Consider the following 27,943-nt stretch of genomic DNA (forward strand, 5'->3'; position numbering starts at 1 on the left):
ACTATGAAACTCTTACTTAGTTTGTGTCTGTTGGTGGTACTTATACAATACGTTCACGGGTAAGTCTACACATATGACTAGTTCATTGGAAGCCATACAATTTAACAGTGTCTGAATCTGCAGCAAGTGACAATTCTTCGTGTGTATTGGTGGAGTTTTATGCAATTTCTATTTTGAATCTACCATTCTTTGTTTTGAAAAGCAGAGAGTGACTAGAACTGACAATTGGTTCATTTATGACAAATTATATGAAGTGAAGTACCTAGAAATTATCATAATAGATTTTTTATTACAGCCAATTGTGTTAGCGAAGTAGTTTTTTTTCAAAGAAAGTTCTGACGACTTTCTTTGACAATGTCCATTGTTATTATAGTCAAATCATATTTGATACAAGTTTTTACATTGATGACTGATTCCATATTCCAATTTTATATTGATTGCAACAATGCAATAAGCATAACTTGTATTCATTTTGATGGACAAGATATCTAAACCCTTTCTAGTTTGAATTTTGTCCCTATCTATTAAAGTGCTACATTTGGCATTTTTGGGGAATGGTTGGCATTATTATTAGGGGTTAGTTATTTACTTTAAAACTCCACGTGATTGTACAGTAGACGGCAAATGTCAGAGTTTAGTTTAATTTTTAAGCGATTATCACAACTTAGTAACTCGTTATCACGACTAAGCTAAATTGTTTTAAAGAGTTACTAAGTTTTGATAACAAGTTAGCCAAGTCGAAAATAATACTACACCCTGACATTAACCGGCTTCCATATGATTGTTATATGCCAATCATGGAATTCTTGAATTTCTATATACTAGTCATATAATTATTACATTAACCTATAGCTGTACAATGCAACCTATGGGAATGCAACAAGAGTATAAATCCCAATAACTGAAAATTATACCATAGCTATCTATGGTATAATTTTCACAATTATACCATGGTTTTGTTGGATATGGTCTTCGAAAAGAAAAAGAAAGGTAGGGAGACCTGGCGTTGGTCTCTTGAATTTTTTGACACAAGAACAACAGAGTCAGTGCGGGGCCACTAAGCTAAACTGCCCACTTTGCACCAGCCGATTTAAATGAATGCCTAGGGTGGGAATCGAACCCACGTACACTCCGTTGTCCTATATTTGAAAATAAACAAAAATTCCCTCTCAAAACAACGAAACGAACAGTTTAAAAAATATATATAATCTATATTACTTGAAAATATCAGCTGATTTTCAGTTATTGAAATATACACTTAGATTGTATCATCATAGGTTCCATTGTACAGCTACGTGTCTAGATTTAAATTTGCCGAGGCTTTTTTTTTAAGAGGGATGGAAAAAATGGCACGCCCCTTTTAAGCAGCTTCATATATATGATAAATACATTAGACTTTTTATAACAATAATGTTGGACCGTTAAAATTAGATAGCAACTGGTTACTCAAAATGCTCAACTTTTTGTATAATAACAGGGGCGGATCCAGCCATTTTTAAAAAGGGGGGGGTCCCAACCGAGGATAAAAGGGGGGGTTCCAACTATATGTCCCCATTCAAATGCATTGATCGTCCAAAAAAAAGGGGGGGGGGGTTCCAACCCCCCCTCTGGATTCGCCACTGAATTACCTATAATCAACATGTGCATGATTATAATCGTGATAATTTTGAAATCCCTTTTAATTAATGTATGACTTTAAAAGCTCTGGTGAAATTAATTTCCTCGTTATTAAAAATTAAGGTTTATAACCCCTTCTGTAGCCATGTGAATTACGAAATTTTCAAACTGCAATAGTCTCAAAACAGCAAAGATAATGAATAATAGAGATGGGTCATATTGTACATATACTAAGGGGTAACTTCGTGCAAAGCATTATTATTTATTGTTTCATTGCATTTAATAGAAAAAGAGGATTTTGTGGAAAATAAAACCAAGATTTTTGTAAAAAATCCACAGACTTTAATACAGAGATTTTTGATATAAAATTTTAATCATAGATTACTCACTTGTTTTTCTATGATGTTCTAGCGTTAATTGTTTACAAAAAGTCCTCAACAATCTTTAAATTAAAAAAAAAACTCGTGCAGAGTCAATAAAGTCGGGCGCACCCTAGAAGGTGTACTTGAATTGGTCCATATTTATATTTGTTTTAACCAATATCTAAATTTATCAACTTGTTTTAAGGAAATCATTGCTAGCACTCCATGCAATAATCCTCTTTCTATCAAGCACCGAATTGCCAAATATGAGAGTACAAGTGGAAAGACTGGATTTTCTATAACATTTCCATATGTTTAGCATTGAATCAACACAAGGGTACATAATCCTTAATAATAAAAACAATTTAACATTTCGAACGTTGAGATGAAATAAATAATAAACAGCTGCGCCATGAGCGCATGATACGCCCGTCGTCTTGTGTGTGAATTTTTATGCAATAAGCATAAATAGTTTCTGACATACGGCGTGACATGCGAAAACCCCCTTTTTTTTTTACAAAAAACTCAATATCTCTAAAATAAAATTTTGAATCAAAACCAAAAAGTATACAGATCTTTAGATTAATATAACCAAGAAGTGTGTAAAATTTTAAGCAATAATCATAAATCGTTTTTGAGATACGGCGCGACATGTGAAAACCCCCCCTTTTAAAAAAAAAAAATCAATATCTCAAAAATAAAATTTTGAATCAAAACCAAAAAGTATACAGATCTTTAGATTAATATAACTAAGAAGTGTGTAAAATTTTAAGCAATAATCATAAATCGTTTTAGAGATACGGCGCGACATGTGAAAAACCCCTCCCCTTTTTTTACAAAATACTCAATAACTCAAAAATAAAATTTTGAATCATCACCAAAAAGTATACAGATCTTAACGTTAATATAACTAAGAAGTGTGTAAAGTTTTAAGCAATAATCATAAATTGTTTTTGAGATACGGCGCGACATGTGAAAAAAAGCACACCTGTTTTAGTTACTAAGTCCCGTAACTCAAAAAAGTTTTAATCTTATTTTCACCAAAAAGTATACAGATCGTTTGACCATCATAAGAAACAACTATGTTAAGTTTCATGAAATTTGGATAAGTCATTCTCAAGTTACGGTGCGACATGTTTACGCCGGACAGACAGATGGACAGACAGACAGACGGACAGACAGACGGACAGACAGACAGACAGACGGACAGACGCCGGACATTTGTATAACATAATACGTCCCGTCAAAAATTTGACGGGCGTATAAAAACTAACCCTAAATCTGGGATTCAAGAGAGCTTCCAAATATCAGAAAATCTGTGACTTATCTTGCGTCCATATCCAGAAAATCTAATTCCTTCGCCATGTTTTCGTCTAGATCTGTAACGTTATCCGCCACCAATGTAATTGTGCATCCTTCGGTGTCGAAAATTCAGGTCTAACTGATATTCCCGCGGTTTCAGAATCCCGTGCTTATTTAAGAAAGTAGGCGGAGCTTTGTGTGTAAGGCCAGAAAAGGGTTATTTAGCTGATTTTTATCAAAATTATTTTTAAATTAAACATACAAAAAAAAATGAAGTATAAAATTTTAAACATGAAAAGATGCTATAGGTTAAAACAGATATTTCATATCTTTTGGATAGTTTTGTGGCGTTTCGTAAATTATACCATAGTTTTTGTTGAAACCCCCGGCAACCTCACTCGACCTTCGGTCTCGTGAGGTTAAGGCCGGGGCTTTCAACAAAAAGCTATGGTATAATTTACGAAACACCACAAAACTATCCAAAAGATATGAAATATCTATAACATGTAGTAATGCAGAGCATTTTGCCCATATGTAATACATAATTTTATTATTCGTGAATTTTACAGAGGATGTCAGACGTGTTACATGACAGAAGAATACGTGTCAAATTACTTTTCAAGCTGTGGTCTGTTTGGATGGAGTAGATGTGCACGTACAAGGTAAGGTTCTTTCCTTCCATCACGCATGTTTAACAAATATTATGTAGGCATTTAATTTTTTTTAAATAGATGGAATAGAAAATTCTCGTTTATCGACATATCAGATGATTTTCAAAGGTGAATGTTTTCCTTTTTTTGTTAAGTTGCTTGTTTGTTTTTGTTCTTTGTTAGTTTTTTGTTTGTTTTTGTTTTTGTTTTTTATGTTTATTCTCCTTCATTTTTGTTCAATTTGGTTTTTTTTACGTTCAAATTGATAGAAAGTGTTTACATAATATAGTTTTTTTTTTTAACTTAGAAATGCACACGAAAAGAAGCTTTGCTTCAGTTATCAATGTTACTATATACTAGCTTTTACTGCTTCCACCGGCAATTAGAGACCGGCATAGAACAAGATGTACATCAATTACAAAACAAAACTATTCCCAGTTCCTCATGCCGTAATATAAAACTCTTAAGCTGGGGAGACACGTCTCGGGTATGATTGCATATTTATTCATCCATACAGATTGCAAATATGCATTTTTCATTTTCCAAACAACGGTTTTCTCAAATTATTATGTCCTAACTAAATTCTAATGTGATTGTATTTAATGATTTTAAGTTTCTCTTTATAAATAACAACATTGTAAAGACAGCAATAGACAACAACGTTGATTATCGTTGTTGGCTATTAATGCAACTTAACAGCAACACCTTAACGACTTTTTCATTGGTTTCTGTTTGCTATCGAATCAATGAGCAACAATACAGTACTAGTATTTTTAAAATAGTTGCTGTCTTCAGTTTTGGGTTTGAAGTTCGCAAATATCTATTTTATTGGCGAGGCGCTGCGGAGCGATCTTCAACACACTAAGAATCTTTTTTTAGTGATATCAGTAATGTTACAATTAAACAGACCATCTACTGAGCTGTTCCCATCCCTGACTGACTGCTGGTGTTGGTTTTTTTTTTAAATGGTGAAGAATATTACACTTTTCCAACGTCATTGTGCATTCCCTTACACGAGCTATAGCCGGCGGTGTACTGTATTTTGCAACTGATGTTCTGTAAATTGGAATATCCAAAGCGATAAACAAACGGAAACTGAATAGAGATTAGTTTTTTTTAGGCTTTCAATCATACTTTTGATATAATTTATATAAACATGATAAATCGGCAAATAACTTCTCTTGGCTTCTTATGACAATTAACCAAGGATTTCAGTAACAAGAAGGTTCATACTTTATAAATCTTTGCATTAATTCAATTCGTATTTTGAAGACATACAAAGGACACGGTACACTAAGGGCCGTATTTGGCCCCCTATTTTGTCACAAAATCATTTTCATGAAACAAATGAACTTAGCATCGAAAAAGATTTGCATATATCTGTTCTTCAGTAGCACATGCGTATTTTATCTTTTAGTAAATCAGAAACCTGATTTTGGGTTGCTTAAAGTGCTTTGAATACGTCAAAAGATAGAAAAATGTTGATTTTTGGACTGAAATCCTTCGTTTTAAAAGGCCTCCGCTGTAAAAAAAAAATAGTAATTAAGATGGCATACAAACGGGGTTTGCCTACTAAGAAAAGAAATTACAGGCTCACGTTGGCGGAGGAACTCATTATGTGATGAAAAAACTTATCAACATTCTTCTCAAGTACTTCATCAGGCATAGAAACCAACAATCCCTTTATGCTCTAACAAACAACAAAGAGACCCTTAGTAGTTCAAAATGTACTTCAGATAAAAGCAGACACATTTATACCAGTAAGATCAGAATGGTTTCCATTAACATCAACGGTCTAAGAGGGAAAAAACTCGAACCGCAGGCATATTTACAAACTGAAAACCCCGACATAGTAGCGCTGTAAGAGACCAAAATCGACAACAGCATTACAACCAATGAATTGATTCCAGACACATTGGACTATGATATATACCGCAACGATAGAACAGGCAATGGGGGAGGCACAATGTTACTCATCAAAACACACCTAGACACAGCACCCGTGAAAATCCTCGAAAATGGGTCAGAATCTACTTGGAGCAAAATCATCTTGCAAAGAAAACACCATTATATAGGAAGCTGGTACAAACCACCTGATGCCCCTTTGGATCAAATACAACTAATAAAGGATCAAATGAATAAAATCAAGAAATTAGGGAAAGCAAATAAACAACCATGCATTCACGTCTTGAGTGATTTTAATTACCGTAAAATAAATTGGCAGACACAGTTAAATGAAGATACCAACACATGTCTAAACGGTAGTGACGGCCAGCCGTTAATAGATACCCTTAATGAGGCTAGTGCTGAACAATTCGTCCTGTTTCCAACCAGGGAAACGGTAATACGATAGACCTTTTAATTACAACCTTACCAGGGCAGTTCACAGATATCCACTCACCTGGTCGGTTTAGCGACCACGACATTGTCATGGGTACTCTGAGATGCACAATTAAAAAAAGATAAGACCAGAAAGGACCTCCTTCCAATACTCAAAGGGAAACTACGATCAGATGAGAGAAGATACAAAGGACTTCACCAGAGACAAATACTTCAATGGCCATCAAAACACCAGGAATGTAGAAGAAAACTGGAACATGATAAACGAATTTATGCTAGGAACCACCAAAATCAAATTTCCAACTAAAACATCAAAAGGAAATCAGACAATACCATGGATAAATAATACATATAACTTCAAAGCCATGATAAAACGAAAAAACAGAACACACGCCAACTATAAAAAAAAATGAACAGCGTGGGAATAAAACGAAAATGGCAAGAATTAAGACGCACAATTAACAAGGAAATTGAAACAGCTAGTCCACAACAACTACGTCAACAACTTAATAGTCGATATAAAGCAGGATTGTAATCCATATTGGAAATATATTAACAACCAGAAGGCAGACAAACAGGGAATACCACCACTTAAGACTCAAGATAGTAAGACCGCCGATACAGACTAACAGAAAGCAGAGGCATTGAATACAGTTTACAAGCGTTTATACCAAGACAGAATATGAATCCATTCCATACCAAACTCCACTTGTAGACAAAATGAGGAACATCACAGTAACAACAAAAGGAGTGGAGAAGATACTTAGAAATCGTTAATGCGTCGAACGCGATGGGTCCTGATGGTATACACCCCAGAGTACTGAAAGAATTTGCACCTAACATATCAGAGGTAATGGCTCACATATTCCAACAATCCATCAACAGAGGAACCATCCCAGATGAATGGAAAAGTGCTAATATATGCCCAATATTAAGAAGAACGACAGAAACATCCCGAGTAATTACAGACCAGAATATCTAACATGTATCACCTGCATACTACTAGAACATGTCATTTGCTCGAACCTAATGGAGCACTTTGAAGATCACAACATCCTAAATAGCCGACAACATGCATTTAGAAGAAGACACAGCTGCAAAACCTAACTCATCAACGTGATACACGACTGGGCAACTGCCATTGACAACAGGAAACAAATTGATATATTTATTTTGGATTTTGAAAAAGCATTTGACACCGTACCACACGAGCTATTAAAAAGTAAATTTCACAAATATGGTGTGCCGAAAAACATCTTGAATTGGATTAACGCTTTCCTATCTACAAGATCTCGGTGCATGGTAGTGAATGGGATTAAGTCTGAAACATCAACAGTACTATCAGGAGTACCTCAATGAACGGTTCACGGTCCCATCCTATTTCTAGTCCATATCAACGACATAGCAGAAAATGTAACATCTGAAATAAGGCTGTTCGCCGACGACTGTGTATGCTACAAAGAAATAAAAAACGAAGATGACTGTGCAGAACTACGGAAAGATATAGATACGCTTGGTAACTGGGCGACAAATTGGGGTATGAGATTCCAACCAATTAAATGCAACATGATGACATTGAGTCGCATGAAGAAAACAACATCATTTGAATATACCCTAAAAGATACCAAACTCCAATTTTTAACATCTATTAAATATCTAGGAAAAAACATCACCAATGACCTACACTGGGGAAAACACACAGAGGAGATATGCAACAAATCTTATAGGACATTATGATTACTAAAAAGAAACCTCTCATCATGTCCACTTAAAGTTAAACTCCAGGCATATAAAGAACTGATACGATCTGTCCTAGAATATGTGAGCGCTGCTTGGGACCCACATCAAATATATCTTCAAGACCAACTGGAAAGTGTACAGAAAAGAGTGGCAAGGTTCATAACATCAAACTACAATTACGAACCAGGAAGTATGACAGCAATTTTTGGACCAGCTGCAATTACCATCCCTTAAAGATCGTCGAACCCAGAACAGACTTATCCTCTTCTGCAAAGGTATACACGGTCAAGCAAACTTACCATCTGATCAACTGAAAAAACGATCAAGAACAACCAAGAACATGCATAGCCAACATTTCCTGAGACTGCAAACAAAATCAGACACATTAACATTCAGTTTCATATCAAACACAATTAAAGATTGGAACCTACTACCCCCGGATATCTTCACATGGTGAAAACATATGCACTTGGCAGACACGACAAATAGGCATTTTGCAATTGTCTCTCCGGTTGAGTCACCCAATAAATTAAAGCGACAAATAGTTTTGATAATTTAACTATTTTTCTTTTCAAGTAAAACAAATTCAGAATATGTAAAAGTTCGGGACAAAATACAGGGCCGGTTGCAGACGACTTCAGCCGAAAACCACTTGTTTTGTTTAATATTAACGTGAGATTTTTATGAGTAAAAATGTAAAGTAAACAATTTTTGCAAGTTAGTTTGTCCCAGTCCCAGATTTCTATTGTAAACAAATAAAAATCAAATTACTGAAGTACTGAACATCGTATGGCCGCAAGTTCTTGTGGATGGCCGTCACAAGCACTTGTCTCAGAAAAAAAACCTATCTCTATACCCGAGAGTGAGGTTAATGTACAGAGATATTTTTTTCTGAGACAAGTTCGTGCGTGGATGATGAATAAATTACAGGGAATTCAACCTCACCTCAACTATTATATTGTAGTGTTTACAAATCAGTATACTCTGGTTTGTTGTTAATATTTGTATAATTTATAACAGTTACATGTATATATAATTTTCATCCATTTGTATATCATTCTATTCTACTATTCTAATAATAGTACAGTGCAAGCGCATGGTGGACACTCTTCTGTAATAATTCGATTTTTCTAATAGATTGGATTTGAGTAGGCATTCATATTTTCCCGCAAAACGTTCTTCAGATATTCTTCCGCATGCGTTAACACAATTTTTCTGTACGTGTGCATAGATATTAATGATTCTTTTTACCTATATATATATATTTCTAACGACAAAACGTTTTCATATTACTAATTTATGTTCTAAAAAAATATTTTTATGAGTATTCATTGAAGAAATGAATTTATAACAAGCGATAAGGAATGTTATTTTGCACTCGATAATGTCCGCGTATTTATACGATCGGTTACCAGTCAAAAACGAAAGTCAAATCTGTGGCAACAATACATCGGAATGAATTCACGGTCATCGCGATGAAAAAAGTGGAGAAAAGTTACAAATCTATGAAATGTAGTAGGTGTAAATACATCATTTTAACACCTTTCAGATAATAATGTCTGTTATTTCATAATGTTCATAGTTCATCTATAAATTGTTGTTTGATAATAGAATAAAACAATAGTTCAAGTTATGAAGTCTGTTTTTTTAGCACAACTGCTATGAGGCAGCGGTTTTGATTCTCGGAAGCTAGAGCAAATACTCATTAATCCTGCTGGATAATATATTGTCGCTAATATTATGATATCAGTAAGAAACATATTGCTTATGAGGTCAGTAGGTCCGCACAAAGGTCACTATAATTTGGTTTTTATCTTAGTAGAAACTTTTTCGTCAGTCTGGTTTATTTAAATGAACACCAAGTGACTTCCATCTATAGTCGGATAGAGATAAATCTACAAAAGATCAATACCGTAGATGACAAAATAACATCAGAAAAGTACAATATCAACATGACCAACGTAAATCATACATGAAAACGGTCGTTGCTATGCAGTGCGTACGGTTGCTGGGTAGTTTCTAAGCATACAACAAGCTAACATAATGTAAGAGTTGTACAATTGCCGTTTAAGTACCAAAACAATAGCTTTGGTTATAACATTATTGATTACATAAACCTTGAGTAGATACCAAAGGTTACGGTTGCTTAGTATAAGGTATTGTTGCTAAAGGTCATTCCGGTTGTTAAGGTGTTGATATATACGCGTTTAGATAATATAAATAAATCAAACGTAACTGTTTGAGATTTCCGTATATATTTTATGCAATGATACATTTTGATTCTTATGGAAAAGACGCATTTTTTTTATAAATAAGGTTCATAATAGTATATGAATGGCATGTTTCAAATCTGTGGCTTGGCAACCACAAAAATGGTACTAGTAATAAAAATTAAAAAAATGTAATTTTCAAAACTTCTATACCTAGTCTATTGAAATTATAAAATTCAATTCATTTGAAGAGGGGGCCAAAAATTACCCTTATTGTACTTTGTCCTTTGAACGCTGAACCGTCAATAAATTGATTAAAAGTTGTAACATAACTGATTTTAATGGCAATGCTCTACATTTAACTGTGTGAAATACATTTTGATGTATTAATCTCAATGTTGGAAAAGTTTGAAGAGAAATTGCAGCAGTTTTGTTTGGGGTGTATTCTAGTTGATTTTTAAATGTTTTGCATATCGGGGAGTCAAAGCCAAATTTATAGGAGGGGTATACATCTATATGCATGGTTAAAGTTAGAAACATTTATTGCTTTACACAATCATTTCATGAGGATTGTTTTCAGATACCTCTTTATTTTGTTTGCACATCGCCCCCATCTATCGTTGTCTAAGTTCTATCTCTTTATTCTTTTTTATTGTTGTAGTATTAAAGATCTTATAATCAAAAATAAAATGACTTCATTATAAGTTGAGACACGTGTCAATCTGTAGCGAAGAAGCCTTTAAGAAAGGCGTAATAAATGCATATAATAATATTTTGATAATACTTTATATTTGTTGCATAACTTTCAGACCTTTGAAAATTGAAGGCCGTACGGGACCTATAGTTGTAAGCTCATTGTCGAATGCCGTACGATGACCTATAGTTGTAAACCTCTATGTAATTTGCTCTCTGGTGGAGAGTTGTCTCATTGGCAATCATACCACATCTTCTTATTTTTATACTTGTATATATATGTGCAATTTACAACATTGTTTCTCATTGTTCATTTTGAAACGAATCGTACTGTAAGACGACAAATGATTTTTGATATCGTAAATAACAGAGGTGGGACGATCTTTTTCTATTATCTTTATTCTTAGAATAGTTAATATAAATTAAAACACAAACCTTTTTTTCTTTCTTTGATTTTCAGAACTTCAACCAGACAAAAGTCGTATTCATGCAAGTGTTCCGGTGAGTACAAGGTAGTATTAAAAGCTCTTCCCTTTTTGGAGTTTCAGTCATATAGAATTAAAATAAAAAAACCAAATATATAGATACAGATATGTAAATCATCAATATCATTGATATAAATATTTCACTAATTTAAAGGATTGTATAGTGTATATATCGACCATTACTGAGTAGTGTGTAAACTTTACCAGTTTTGAGTAGTATGTGTTCCGACCAATTATGGTTATAATGTTGTGGATATAATGACCAACTTATCATTATTGATTAGTGTGCATACACTAACTGTTATCAGTAGTTTACATGTTTATACCATTATTGATTAGTGTGCATACACTAACTGTTATCAGTAGTTTACATGTTTATACCATTATTGAGTAGTGTGCATACACTAACTGTTATCAGTAGTTTACATGTTTATACCATTATTGAGTAGTGTTTTACCATTATTGTGTAGCATTTATACCATGATGGAGTAACGTATATAACGTTACCATCATTGAGTAGTGTATACCATAATCGGTGTTCCCATTGTCTGTATCTGTTTTTCAAAAGTCAATTTAATCACATATTTACAGATACAAGACAGTAATTGATTAATTCCGTATTCCAAGAGGGAAAATGTGTGTGCTGATAATTATTTCCCAAAACTAACTATACAAATCCTTGATAAAACAATTTTACCATAATTATACACGTAAAAGCACGCGACGTTTAGGGCGGTGAATATACTTTTTCCGCAGGTGAATATGCTGTTTTATTCAAAATCAAATTCGTATAGAAACATCTACTAAAGTTCTATCAATATTGAATAATATACAATTACTGTCCTTTCATGAGGTAAATATGTGGTTTTATCACATATTTGTTACGAATACGTTGGGTTTTGCATATGTAATAACCTCAAAATTGCCCGGGGCAAAAAAGAGGTTATTGGTTATTGTGCCCTGATTCCAAATGACGAGGCCGATATGGGAGTCTCGGGATGATACCATGGCCAATATTGAAAAGGGCATGTTATAATCTATACTTATTGACTTTTGAAAAACGGATATTCACTGAGGCCAACACCCGAAGTTAATATACATATTTACCGAAACGAAAGGCAGCAATTGTTTTATTCCGTATTCATAGACAGAACATGTAATGTAATAACAATTGTTTACCAAAGCCAATTGTACATCAAACGATTTTACCATATCTATACACGTAGAAACTTCAGTTTAATTGAAGTCTGGAGCTGGCATGTCAGTTAACTGCTAGTAGTCTGTTGTTATTTATGTATTATTGTCATTTTGTTTATTTTCTTTGGTTACATCTTCTGACATCAGACTCGGACTTCTCTTGAACTGAATTTTAATGTGCGTATTGTTATGCGTTTACTTTTCTACATTGGCTAGAGGTATAGGGGGAGGGTTGAGATCTCATAAACATGTTTAACCCCGCCGCATTTTTGCGCCTGTCCCAAGTCAGGAGCCTCTAGCCTTTGTTAGTCTTGTATTATTTTTAATTTTAGTTTCTTGTGTACAATTTGGAGTTTAGTATGGCGTTCATTATCACTGAACTAGTATATATATTTGTTTAGGGGCCAGCTGAAGGACGCCTCCGGGTGCGGGAATTTCTCGCTGCATTGAAGACCTGTTGGTGGCCTTCTGCTGTTGTCTGTCCTGTGGTCGGGTTGTTGTCTCTTTGACACATTCCCCATTTCCATTCTCAATTTTACGTAGAAACACGCGATGTTTGCGCGTCAATATAATTTTTATGCAGGTGAATATGCTGTTTTATTCAAAATCCAATTTATGTAGAAAAATCTACTATCAAAATGGAATAAATACCATGTTTAAAAAGGTATATACCATTATTGAGTAGTGTGTACCATTGTTGAGTAACTGTATTTTCAACTGTTCAGTAGTGTATACACTGACCAATTCAATTGCAGTAAATGGAGGATGGAGTAGTTGGTCAACGAAAATCACATGGCGTAATGATTGTTCAACAAAATGTGGACAAGGAATAGAAACAGGATACAAAACCAGAACTTGTACAAATCCAGCTCCTCAATACGGCGGCAGCAGTTGCTCTGGTTCTAGTACACAAACACAGCAACGAGCATGTAAAATCAAAGAATGCCCAAGTAAGTTATTACTTTTACATTTAAACCAAATCTGGAGGGAATAAAGTCCTTTTCATTTTTGTGTTTGTGTTGGTTCGATTTAAGTTTCTTTGTCATTTATTTGTTGTTTGAATTTGATTTTATTATTTTATTCGATTCTAATTTGAATATTCCGTCTGATATATAATACTCTGTTTAAAAGTGTTGTTTTTTCTTCAAACTGTTAAGCTCACTTTGTATTTGTAATCCTGTGTACTATTGGAAGAAGCTTATCCTAAAACCGATAAAGCATACAGACTGTTTTTCATACTTAAACCTGGTTTATGAGTATACTATTGGTTTCATTTAAAAACATTGCTGATGAGCATTCTTGCTTTTAACTCAAACCACCACATTTCCTTCAAAAAAATGTTTATGAACTTTGATTATGGTGCATCATAATGCATACCTGGCACCCCATGACCATATTTTTATCCCAAAATATAGTTAATGAATCATAATCTCTGTTTTTCAAACTACAATGTGGTGATACAGCAAGAGGGTTTATCCTTCCACACTTAGAGTATGGTTGAGCTTAAATTTTGTGTTAAAAAAATATGGTTTTTGTGTGTATCTTTTACAATGAGACGCACTCAATTTGTTCAATTACAGAATAAAAATCCATTTATTTATTTGAGCAAATATCATGTCTTCATGCTAAAATAATTTGATAATGTCAGATATATGTAGTGTTCTTTAATACGTAATATCATGTATTATGTTTCTGAGAAGACGTTACTTGGAACTTTGCAAAAGGTGTGTTTGATCCATTTGTCTCTTTTAAAACTAAATCTTAACTATGGACATTTCATTTCCTGCTCTGTTATAATTCTAATTCATTATGTATGATTGATGCTATTGTTACTGCAATTAAGTTTATTTGATAAAGTTTATTACCGTACCGTTTAAAGCCTTTGCACTGAAAAAAACAACACTCATAAAACTTGCAGATGAGTATTTGTTTTTTAAAACGACAAATATCGATAGTGATTTATTTGAAAAAAGAAAAATGTATATTTTAGTTGATGGTGGATGGACATCTTTCTCTAAATTCACATGGAACAACGATTGTTCAGCAGCATGTGGTGTAGGTGATGAAACAGGATACAGAACGAGATCATGTTCAAATCCTACCCCAGCCCATGGAGGAAAAGCCTGTACTGGTGCAGCATTAGAAAAAGCGACGCGTAGTTGTAAGATAAAGGAATGCCCAAGTAAGTTTTCTTTCGATTTGTTTGCGATTATCTATTTTCTGTTATTAGGAATTCCCTTCACTTTTGTTTTCGTAGTTTTTTGTTATTTCAAATCAGTCATTTACAAATAAATAACTTTTCTCATAAATTTGCACTATGTTTATCGATCCATAATTCAATTGATTTTACAACTTTATCGTCATTTGCTTTGAACTCTCTATCCCTATTCATTTTCACTATGTATCACCTGACTCAAATCAAGAAGTCTTTCAATATATGTTTTCAGCAATTCTTCATTGTCTGTTCAAATAGTTCTTCACGTTTTTCATTTGTTTCAAACAAGTCAACGCCATTTGTACTCAAAGCTTTTTATGATTTTGTTCATGTTTCGTTTACAGTAGTTCCTTTCTTAACCATTTTCCATTCTTTGTTTCACACTATTCGTCTAATTTCGCCTTCAATAGATTTTCTTCATTTATTTAAATCCTTTGTTATTCATTTACAATAATATACACTGCTCCTTATGTACGTCTTTCACTGGATCGTTTTAACCAATTCTTATTATCGTAACTTAGTCTTTAGTTATTTCTCCTGTTTGTTACAGGCAATTTTGGTTACTTACATTTGCCAAAATTTATTGCATTTGATTATATATACATAATTTGTATACTCACTGTCTATTGGGATTTTTTAAATTATCTTCCTCTTAACAAAACCTTTTACACGTGTCCATCTGTTTGCTGTTCAAGCGCAAACTTAACTTTGTGGAAAAAAATGCAATGAAATGCCTGAAATAAAAGAATTCACAAGTATGTACGGAAGAGTTCTTTAAATCGAACTAGCAAATGCAGATTTTTTTGTGGAAATCAAAGATTTTTATTCTTGAATTGGAATATAGATAACTTCTATGGGCTTTTTGTCTACTTTCGTGTTTATTAATAATCCACACAATGTTATAACAGTTGATGGACAATGGAGCGATTATTCTACAGTATCTTGGAACAATGATTGTTCAGCTACTTGTGGCATAGGAGTAGAAACGGGAACTAAAACAAGAACATGTACTAACCCAACACCAGCCTATGGTGGCAATCCATGCAACGGAGATTCCTCATCTTTGGAGAAACGGCAATGTAAAATTAAAGAATGTCCAAGTAAGAACTATACATGATTCTCTTCTTTAACTTTGTTTAACAACAATGGTCATTACAAAATTTCTTTAATTCCCTTTTCATAAAAAACAAGCGTGTCAGCATCTCTTGTTTTTTTCTTTTCATTACCAAAATTACGGTCATTTTCAGTTTTAGAATAAAATATCACCGTTTTAGTTATTTCCACCCATGAGCAACACCAATGTTTCCTCAAGTGTAGCAGGAATGTTAACCTTTCCGTTAAACAAGAGTTCATCCACGGATATTTGTGGGTTTTTTGTAACGTTGATCAATCATTAATTTTGTGTGGAATGTAATTTTCGCCTTCAATAGATTTTCTTCATTTATTTCAATCCTTTGTTATTCATTTACAATAATATACACTGCTCCTTCTGTACGTTTTTCACTGGATCGTTTTAACCAATTCTTATTATCGTAACTTAGTCTTTAGTTATTTCTCCTGTTTGTTACAGGCAATTTTGGTTATTTACATTTGCCAAAATTTATTGCATTTGATTATACATTATTTGTATACTCCCTGTTTATTGGGATTTATTTAAATCATGTTCCTGTTAACAAAACCTTTAACACGTGTCCATCTGTTTTCTGTTCAAGCGCAATCTTAACTTCGTGGAAAAAAATGCAATGAAATGCCTGAAATAAAAGAATTCATAATTATGTATGGAAGAGTTCTTTAAATCGAACTAGCAAATGCAGATTTTTTGTGGAAATCAAAGATTTTTATTCTTGAATTGGAATATTGATAACTTCAATGTTTTTTTTTGTCTACTTTCGTGTTCATTTATAATCCACACAATATTTACAACAGTTGATGGACAATGGAGCGATTATTCTACAGTATCTTGGAACAATGATTGTTCAGCTACTTGTGGCATAGGAGTAGAAACGGGAACTAAAACAAGAACATGTACTAACCCAACACCAGCCTATGGTGGCAATCCATGTAACGGAGATTCATCATCTTTGGAGAAACGGCAATGTAAAATTAAAGAATGTCCAAGTAAGAACTATACATGATTCTCTTCTTTAACTTTGTTTAACAACAATGGTCATTACAATTTCTTTAATTTCCTTTTCATTAAAAAAAACAAGCGTGTCAGCATCTCTTGTATTTTCTTTTCATTACCAAAATTACGGTCATTTTCAGTTTTAGAATAAAATATCACCGTTTTAGTTATTTCCACCCATGAGCAACACCACTGTTTCCTCTAGTGTAGCAGGAATGTTAACCTTTCCGTTAAACAAGAGTTCATCCACGGCTATTTGTGGGTTTTTTGTAACGTTGATCAATCATTATATACTAGTAATTAATTGTGTGTGGAATGTAATTTGTCTTTTCGTTGTTTTTATTCTTTCTGGTTATGGTATAGACTGTTTTTCTTCGACTTATTGGTCTTATTGGTATCTTCTCCCTCTATTGAGATCAACCATAATCTTAATCAAAATATTTACGATCTATGCAGGAATCTGATGTTCAGTAGTTGTCGTTTGTTGATGTGGTTCATAAGTGTTTCTCGTTTCTCGTTTTTTATATAGATTAGACCGTTGGTTTTCCCGTTTGAATGGTTTTACACTAGTAATTTTTGGGGCCCTTTATAGCTTGCTGTTCGGTGTAAGCCAAGGCTCCGTGTTGAAGACCGTACTTTGACCTATAATTTATAACTTTTATAAATTTTGACTTGGATGGAGAGTTGTCTCATTGGCACTCATAGCACATCTTCTTATATCTATGTATTCTATTTTAAATAACTTTAGATTTAACTACAGATAATTTCACTGAAAATTAATACTAGTGGACAATTTTGAAAGGACACCTTTTTGCGCCTACATTATAACCTTAGCTTTTGAAATATTCAAAATTTTATCAGAAGAGAATTTTCAAGCCGTTTACTAAAAGAAAATGGCCAGTACCGAAAAACTATAAAAGCTTTAAATTGCAAACAATAGTTCACCAACAGTTAAAGTAAAACACAACTCATTTTTTCTGCATTCGAACTGCTCTAAATATAACTAAAGATGTAAACCAGAAGCAAATTGATAAAAAAAAAATGAAAACTATATTTTCTTTAACAAAGAATTAAAAGTAATAACATAGTTAGTTCACAACCAATAGTGTGTCCTCCTTGAAATGACTACCGATTTAAACTAGAACCCACAAGAATATTGTTTATGACACGGTATCTTACTTTTAGTTGATGGAGGTTGGACTGATTACTCAATAGTCACATGGAGCGGTAAGTGTTCAACTACTTGTGACTTTGGAACAGAAACAGGCGTAAAAACCAGAACATGCACCAACCCGGAGCCAGCATTTGGTGGTAAACCATGTGCCGGAGAGTCTTATGCTTCAGAGAATCGACAGTGTAAAGTCAAGGAATGTCCAAGTATGTTATTTTTTTGACACTTAAAATTAAGTTTAACACTACGAGACACCTTTCACGTCTTTACTTAAAGTATCAATTTAAGTGTGATTCAGTGATATGTTTTTCCTGTTGCAAATCGATTTAAATATTTCCCTTCAAAATATGAATTACACCAGTCCCCCATGCCCTCCACAAAAAAAACAGATTGAACAACAATATTGCAATTCCAACTTACATAAGAATAACATTCAAATAAAGAACTATCTTTGTCACATTACGATTCTACGCCAGAGTTAATGTTAAAATTACGATTCGGTAGTTGTGATTAAGATTGTGACACGGTGTTGACTGCTGTACCCCTATTTTGACATTTTTACCTATTGTGTCTGTTTGTTTTGTTCACGCATCGTTGTCAATATGATGGAATTTGGTGCGACTGTCATGCAGGTGAGAGGTTTGATGCTATAAAGCCGGGTTCGATCCACAATTTTCTACATGGGAGGATGCCTGTGCCAAGTCAGGAATGTGACAGTTGTTGTCCATTCGTTTGATGTGTTTGTGCTTTTGATTTTGCCATTTGGTTAGGGACTTTCTGTTTTGAATTTCCTCGGAGTTCAGTATTTTTGTGATTTAACTTTTTACATCCTCGAACTGTTCAACAAAAAATAAATAAATATCGAAACTGAAGTAACACCTATTAAATTACAAAATGGCATCACTTTCTTGGTGTTTCATTCGTTTTTCTTTAAAGAAAATACTTCTTCAATTTGCATTTAGTATCAATTCTTTTTCGTAAATTGATAACTTTTGTCTGAAAGAGAGACGTAAGATACAGAATGGATATTCAAACTCACAAGTCGAAGACAAACCGACAACGCCATGACAACAAACGAAAAGACAAACAACAATCTACAAAACACAACATAGAAAACTAAAAGACCGAGTAACGCAATCCCCACCAAAAACCAGGGTTATCTGGGGTGCTGCGGTAAGTAGACCCTGCTTCACATGTGGTATCCGTCGTGTTGCTCATGTAAGTACATGGGAACAATAAAGAACCCGAATTAGATTTTTTCATACTCTCTCAGTGTTCATGTATGCGTACGCTCTCTCGTGTACAATAATCATTTCTCCATAGTAACTCTTTGTATAATAAATAGCAAAGATATTCAACAAGCTAAAAATAAATCATCAAAGATACCAGGTTTATAACTTGGTACGCCTAACGCGCGTGTCGTCTACTAGTATATAAATATCACCAATGGTTATCGAATCAAAACAGTTGGAAGATGTTAAAGAGCCTTAACACAGAAAATTCCGATCATACGATATTAAAACTACGCTTCTTTTGTTCTAATAAAATTAGGTCTTAAAGAATTATCAGCTACTTCTCTCATACACCTGTTGGGCTACTAACGATACAGGTCCAATAAAATTCAGGAAATAAGAAAAGAAGCACGTTATGTGTCCTACAATAGTAACAGAAAGTAATTGCATTTGACAAAAGCAAATCACCTGATGCCTTCAAAATTAAATGTACTACTTTGTGATTAATTACGCCAATAGTGAAAAAAAAAACACATTCATAAATTGCAATTTTCCTAGTGCCATCTAGAATAAATAAAAAATAAGAGTTAGTAATAAAATTGAGAATAGAAATGGGGAATATGTCAAAGAGACAACAACCCGACCAAAGAGCAGATAACAGCCGAAGGCCACCAATGGGTCTTCAACGCAGCGAGAAAATCCCGCACCCGGAGGTGGTCCTCAGCTGGCCCCTAAATAAAATTGTGTACTGGTTCAGTGAAAATGGACGTAACACTAAAATTAAAAAAAACATACAAGACTAACAAAGGCCAGAGACTCCCGACTTGGGACAGGCGCAAAAATGCGGCGGGGTTAAACATGTTTTGTGAGATCTCAACCCTCCCCCTATACCTCTAGCATATGTAGAATAAAGAAACACATAGCAATAAGCACAGTAAAACTCGGTTTAAAAGAAGTCCGAGTCCGATGTCAGAATAGGTAACAAAAGAAACTAAGCAAAATGACAATGATACATAATTTATAAAAGGACTACTAGCAGTTACTGATATGCCAGCTCCAGACCTCAATTAAACTGATTGAAAGATTATGTCTTCATAAAATGAAAATCAGGTACAATCCCTCCCGTTAGGGGTTTAGAATCATACCATCATAAAATATATGAGAAGAACATAACCCGTATCATGCCAACAACTGGTTTTAGAATAAATGTGTTTATTTCCGATGTAAAGACCCTATGAGTGAATCAATATTAATACCAAAATATGCAATCCTTAATGATGTGACAACAGTATCGTAACTATATCCCTTCCGAATAAGTCTGTTTAAATGTTTGGTTAGCTTTTGAGGTGAATGCCGACATTTTTGTGCTTTGTAAAGAATATTACCATAAAATATTGGATGTGAAATACCTGAACGTATAAGATGTCTGCATGTTGATTTATATTTACGAATGATGACCTTGTACCGATGATAAAATTTAGTAAATGTTTTGACTAGTTTGTGATATCGAAAACCCTGGTGTAATAATTTTTCAGTAATACAGAGATTTCTTTCCTTGAAAGCAAATACGTTGTTACATACACGAGCGAATCGAACAAGTTGAGATACATAAACACCATAAGACGGTGACAAGGGAACGTCACCATCTAAAAATGGATAATTAACAATAGGAAATGAAAAATCATCTCTTTTACCATAAATTTTGGTATTAAGCTTCCGTTAAAGATATAGATATCAAGATCCAGGAAAGGGCAGTGCACACTGTTAAATAATTGAAAAATGTTATTAATCACATAATACCAAGAGATATGGAACTATATGATGGATGATGACAATACAGTTTTAATTGAACTGCAGGAAATTTGCTGTTGAATATATATCTAAATAATTTGTATTTTGCTGTTGAAGTTGATGGAGGCTGGAGTGAATACTCTATTATCACATGGAGCGGTAAATGTTCAACTACTTGCGATTTTGGAACAGAATCAGGAGTTAAAACCAGAACGTGCACAAAGCCAGAACCAGCTTTTGGTGGTAAACCATGTGCCGGAGAGTCTTCTACTACAGAAAGTCGACAGTGTAAAGTTAAGGAATGTCCAAGTGAGCTATTCTTTCGACAATAAAGATTAAAGTTGAAACTACGAAACACCTTTGACGTCTTTAAATAATGCTTAAAGAATTTATTTTAGTTTTAAGTTACATAAAGTCGACAGTGTAAATTGAAAGAATGTCAAGTTAACTGTTTTTTTTTTAATTTAGCATAACTATGAATGAATTTTAACCCCATAACTTAATATCAAAGTATTCCTTTGTCTTGAGAAAACTGTAACAAACTTTGCTGCTGGAGTACTTATATTCCAATTTTCTATTGAAGTTGATGGAGGCTGGAGTAAATTTTCTGCTATAACATGGAGTAGTAAATGTTCCACTACTTGCGACTTTGGAACAGAATCAGGAGTAAAAACAAGGACTTGTACAAGCCCTACACCAGCTTATGGTGGTAACCAATGTCTTGGAGAGTCTTCTGCTACAGAAAGTCGGCAGTGTAAACTGAGAGAATGCCCAAGTTAGTTGATATTTCAATATACATTCAAAATCTGTTTTAAAAAAGCCCCAAACCACACATAAAAAAATGGAAAAAAAGATAAAAAATTACTATCTCAAATCAACTCATAACAAATACGATCAACCATTAGAGATCACTATTGCACATTTTATCTTTTTTTCTATAGTTGACGGTGGATGGTCTGAATATGGACCTTTCACAGAATGGAGTGCATGTTCTGTAACCTGTGGTATGGGAATACAGACAAAGTCACATGACCGAACATGTACAAATCCGGAACCTCAGTATGGCGGAAAAGATTGTGAAGGAGGAATAACCGAGACTGTTAGCAAAGACTGTGACATGAAAAAATGTCCAGGTAAGAACTAAAAAAAATAGTATTAGTTTACTTTTTACATACATTTTTCACAGCATGATCTGTAACAAATATTTCAAAAGAGAATGAAGGCGTTTGATGAAAAGAAACAATACTTCCTGATTACGCTCGCACAAATTTAATTAAGTCTTTTTGTCTACTTTTCAGAAACCATTTGTTCTGATCTTGGACAAGGACACACTTTCACTGCTCATTTACAGCAATGTACTAAATACTTGAACTGCTTGAACGGAGAAGTAACTTTGATGAGTTGTAGTGATGGTACAGAATGGGACAATGACCTGAAGACATGTGCATTTCCTAAAGAAGGTAGCACATGTCTGGCAACAGAACCAAATGGTAATATGTTAAGTATGTATAAAACAGATTTGGGTTATATGTCAATGAGACAGTTCCTACAAAAAAAACCAGTAAATGCAATACGCATTTAGGCATCAATACAAATATGTGCTGTATCAACATGTTAATTCACTACTGATGTAAAAATAATACAAAAGTATCAGTGCATCTCCAAAGGTCGTCTTAATTATCAAACCGGGACATAAGTAGAGAAAGGGGAGTTTTAATGTATGGCGGCAAACGTATACATGTTTTAGAAAGCCAGTGAAATATGAAATTACAATTTTGGTCTTCATAAAGCTAAAGGCATTATTTGAAATGAAATAGCGTTTACCTGTAATTATCATTATCATTACTATTTTGCTAGGGCTTTTTAATATGTTGGTTTACAAGTTTTTTATCTGAAAAGTTTTGGCAATTCAGTCAGAAAAAAGATCTTATAAAACTTAAATCTGTACTTCTTTTCTTTTATTTCAACTTTGTTACACTATACCCAGTGATGTTATTATATCAAGACATAAAAAATCAAACAACATAGTGACTTGCCATTTGTAAATATCTTAATGCGAGTTTCAATTGAACGTTGTTCATATTAATGTTAATGTTGTTGTTTATTTATTTTTATTTTTAACGCATTGCTCTTTACTTGTCTCCTTCCACTTTGCAAGCATCTGTCACATATTGGTCGGACAAATCCTTTAAAGTTCTGGGTTTCTTCTTTGTGATCATCTCAATATATCCACAAAGGAAAAAGATCACATAGGAATGTCTTGTAGCTACCAGTTATTTGTTGCATAACTGCCCTTCTTTGGCATAAATTATCTCTTTCTTCAGGAAGTTATAGGGCCCACACATATATATATACAAGATCACTCTCTATCCGTTCTTTTAATCCAATGTGTTCAACAGTCAAGTTAATGATTCTTTTCAAATAATACATAATCTTGCTGTAGGGGGGAACAAAACCTCCGCTGTGACTAATTGTGTAGGGGTGTTTTTGTTGACTAAGCTAGGCTTGCAGCATCATCAGTTTTTATTCCATAAAAAACACCCTTGAATTTATCATTGTCTTTCTGAACTGAGACAGGATCTGACAGCTAGTGAGGTAGACGAGGAGGACCAATTGTGCAATGAGCACAGTTTCACACATCTTAATCTGATATGTTTTTTTCTTGTGAAGTTCAATAAATTCTTCAAACGCCTAAACATTTCTTCAATCTTTCGTTTTCAGTTTTTCAATTGGCAGTCCCTGAGCTTGAGTTCAAGATGTTCGTCCTCTCCAATATTTCATACTTTGGTCAACAAGCAGTTCCTTTTTATCTTCCTGCCAAAGTCCTCCTTCGTGTATGGTTTTACATGCGTGTTCCAAAAACACGGGTCCAATACACTCATAATTCGCTGTGCTGGATATACATTTACGCTTTATTTTGGCAATTTTGATACTTGCATGCATGAACTGACAAGGTTATTGTTGCCGCAGTCAATTTTATCATTTATCTAAAGGAAATTATTTCGATTATGACAGTCATTCATTTGCTCAACATACTGACGATCTCGTGCCCAACACACACTGTTTTGACGGAATGATAAATATTGGAATCAAACGTATTACATGCCATGTAGAAGACTGAAAAGTTTGATCTTTAAATTTAATACCACAATTGCCCATCGTAGAAACTGTCCCAGCTATCAGCAGGAATATTTGCAGAAAGGGAGTACGGATAAAAAATTCCCACGATGATGAAAATAATAGTCAAATGCATCTAACAAGCCACTTACAAAGTAAGATCGAACTCTTGTGGTTCTCCCATTGGAACTATGGCCTGATCTTCTATGAAAATAAGTATTACCTGTGCTTTCCATCTTACTATCATTTCCTTAAAGAAACTAAATTGATTTGCTGCAAAATGTTTGTCTTTATGTTAGTGCACACAATAGGTCTTTGTTGAACTTCAAAGGTCCAATACAGTTTGCTTTTCTTTTTACTTGGACTAGGTGGTAAATATTTGAATCTTATCGTAGACAAGCATGGAATACGGGATTTATTATTGCGGCAAGTGGAGGGATATCCGAAAACGTAAACAACACAAGGATATTGGACACGGCATGTGTTCATGTTCATCTACTCGCCTTTCAAAGCGCTGTTTCAAAAAGGCTCAAAATTTTTACATTTTGGATTATCATTTTTTTTACCTTTATTAAAAGGTGAGGATCGTAAGCATCCATTAAACTTAGATAACAATAACGTCAAAATCATCTTGGAAGGAAAATTCAAAAGCGCTTTCATCATAAATTAAAACCCTGCACATCTCTCTTAAAACAGTATATTTTTGTCTTGGTCAAGTGAACCTGCCATTAACAGTTTTTTCATAAAAAAAAAGAATTACACGCCAGAGCGCTTACAATGCAATGGAACAACAGACTCCTGTTATTTCCCCCACGTTATGTGAGGGGACAAAAATATCATGAATTTGCAAAGTGTTATATAAGACATTGTAATTAAGGCGGAAATAATGAACTAAGATGTGTTTCATTTAAGATGAAGGAGTATCCTGTCAATTTCACGGACAGCACCTTTCACATCCAACTGATTGTCACAAATTTTATCAGTGTGTTGGCACAACACCAAAAGAGATGTCGTGTAGCAACGGTTCAGCTTGGAATGACGCCATTGGAAACTGTGACCGTCCTGAAAATGTGGAACTTTGTAATGTAAATAATTCTGATGATGGTGCTGCTAATGTTGTTGAAGATGACACAAATGAGTCAGCTGTAGACGTGATAGGTAATACATATGTATGGATATGTTTTCTGAAAATAAGACGACCCCATATAACTTCATCTTTATAAATGAAATTTGTTATCGCGGTTTTTCATTCAGTGATGGCGTGATTTACAAATTATGTTTGACTACGATTTTTCAGGAGGTAATTTACGACAGATAACATTTAGAAGAGGACCAAACAACGACATTAAGGCAAGAATCTACCGGAACATACGGATGTACTGACATATAATTTAAAAACATACAATTAGAGCCATATCTACTCACATTTCAAACTTGGATTTGTATTAATGTATTTCATGCTAAAGCCATAATGAATAATGTTCTAAGTAGCAAAAAGTGTTTGTTTTAAAAAAATCCTGCTCATATGAAGTATACATCAGTCAGTCTATAGTTTATAAGTTATGTACTACTAGTATTTCATATTGAAGCAATTATCAGTTGCAGTAATAATTCCTTATCAATCATTCACAAACAAACTTTTAACAAACCCTTAAAATCTAGAATTTCAGACAAGTAGACAGCATCAGCATTCAGTATAATACAACTGTATTTTGATGTATATTTCCAGAAGAGTTCGACTGTGGAGGAAAGACAGGTTTTTTTGCTGATCCTAAAGAGTGCACCAAATACTACTGGTGTATAGCTGGACAGAAATATCACATGCCTTGTGGTGCAGGCACATATTTCGAAAAGGGAGGGTGTGTGGCAGGAACATGTTAATGAGTTTAGTATAGTTATATATATTATTGATATGTAGTAAACGCCATATTTAAAAATCTTCTGTGTCATGAACACGGTTAGAAAAAAATTAGGGTAATCTTAATCTGATAATATTGTGAATTTTAGTGGGGGTTTTTTTTCAAGAAATTTTTTTTACACATGTATATATGTTTCAAATTTACACAGTTAAAGAATATAACAAATAAGAAATAGAAAAGTTAATTTTAAAGAAATCAAGTATAAATGAAATAGAGGTGCATTTCAGTAAAAAAGTACTAACTAAATACCGACCTTAAACGTAAATTCCAAACGGGAAAGTCCATAAAACCTTACAAAAAGAAAGGCTCGACTATCTATATCAGTCAACGGAACGAATGGAAAACAACTGTTATATTCTTTACTTGGTACAAGCATTTTTCGAAGAATATGGTGGGTTAACCTGGTTTTACAGCGAGCTAGTAATTTAGGCACATATTAACAAACGATATTAACGCTGCATTTTACATACTGAACATAGACACTGGTTAGATTCGATGCATCAATAGATTAGTATCAGTTTGGTGACATTACAATATGATGATCTTTACTTTTCAGTTCAGTGAAAACAACAAGAAATAGTGAAAGATGATACGAACAAGAAGATACATTCATTATAATGACAATTGTTAATGTCCCTTTGGTATATCTTTCGCCTCTCGTTTAATTCTTTCTTATTTAACATTTTTATGTAATTATCATTAAATAAGTACTTGCAAATGACTTAGCACGTGGTCTTGTCGTTTAGTGCCCTGTCAATGCACCCGTCTTGATGCGATTTGGACATTAGCAGATTACTGGCGCCTCTGATTTGCATGAAACTGAAGTTCCTTATTTTCACACAGAAATAATAAATTCGTGTTTAAAAATGTTTGTTTTGTATAATTTAAAAACATAAAAATAATTATTAAATATCTATAGCTCAGGGGTAAAGAATTGAATTGTACTATCAAATCATAAAGAAGTTCTAGTGCAGTGCCACATAAGTTTTTTGTCATGATTGTGTCTGTCTCTTTTCAAGTTATGAGTTTTGATTCTCGATTTGATGTCTTCCTGCTCTTTTTTTAAAGGAAAATAAAGTAATTCAAGTATTTTGTTAGGTTTCAACAAATATTTTTGGGACCTATAAAATAAGATTATTTTGAAAGTTATTGAATAATTGAACTATTTTTTTTTCTCATTTTAAATAAAGTCTTTTTATTGAGTCTTTATCTCCTAATTCTGTTTTTTCTGGAGGTTTATGGGTTCATGAAATATTCATTTATTACTTTCAAAACGATTTTCACAGAAATTTACTTGCAGCTGCAGATGATATAAAATCGTTTATGAAGTAGAGTCTAAACCGTACAAATCTAATTATAAAGCTTAATTCGAAAGGATCACTTTGTAACGATTTACAGGGAAAAAACGAAATATCAGTCATGTTTGTAGTCAGGTGGGATCATTGAAATGATACTCTAAAGTTGATTGTGGCCAATTTTGGTTCCAATTGGCCCAGTAGTTTCAGATAAGACGATTTTTTGTAAAAGCTAATGGACGACGGACGTCAAGTGATGAGAATAGCTCACTTTACCCAAGAGAACAACGATTGATATGATTTCCGTAAGCACACACAAGTTCCTTGAATAACCTTAATCACGTACTCTAGAAAGGATAAACATGAAAGAAGATCAGCTAAAACTTGTATCGTAGAAAATATATGTTATTGTCCTGAAACTGAAATGCTTTACATCATTGAAAGAAAATAATTCGGATACAATTGTCAATTTGATTATATCA

The 27,943-nt window shown here is 33.6% G+C and overlaps 1 protein-coding gene across 4 annotated transcripts; it reads left to right on the forward strand.

Annotated features, from left to right (window-relative positions):
* LOC127739344 (coadhesin-like) lies at positions 1-26,887 on the forward strand. Of its 4 annotated transcripts, XM_052251033.1 has the most exons (15): positions 1-59; positions 3,851-3,943; positions 11,375-11,415; positions 13,352-13,546; positions 14,587-14,778; positions 15,720-15,911; positions 16,738-16,929; positions 18,122-18,313; positions 21,248-21,439; positions 21,714-21,905; positions 22,072-22,263; positions 22,429-22,620; positions 25,160-25,405; positions 25,977-26,131; positions 26,723-26,887. In XM_052251033.1, the coding sequence occupies exons 1-14, from the start codon at positions 4-6 to the stop codon at positions 26,126-26,128; spliced, it is 2,319 nt and encodes a 772-aa protein (XP_052106993.1). In that variant the 5' UTR covers positions 1-3; the 3' UTR covers positions 26,129-26,131; positions 26,723-26,887. The 4 variants fall into 4 exon arrangements, with proteins under 4 accessions (XP_052106993.1, XP_052107017.1, XP_052107001.1 ...); XM_052251057.1 differs by lacking the exon at positions 21,714-21,905; XM_052251041.1 differs by lacking the exon at positions 16,738-16,929.
* Positions 26,888-27,943: the final 1,056 nt, after the last annotated feature.

The sequence above is a fragment of the Mytilus californianus genome, unplaced genomic scaffold, assembly GCF_021869535.1.
Source record: "Mytilus californianus isolate M0D057914Y unplaced genomic scaffold, xbMytCali1.0.p SCAF_1, whole genome shotgun sequence".
Taxonomy (NCBI): domain Eukaryota; kingdom Metazoa; phylum Mollusca; class Bivalvia; order Mytilida; family Mytilidae; genus Mytilus; species Mytilus californianus.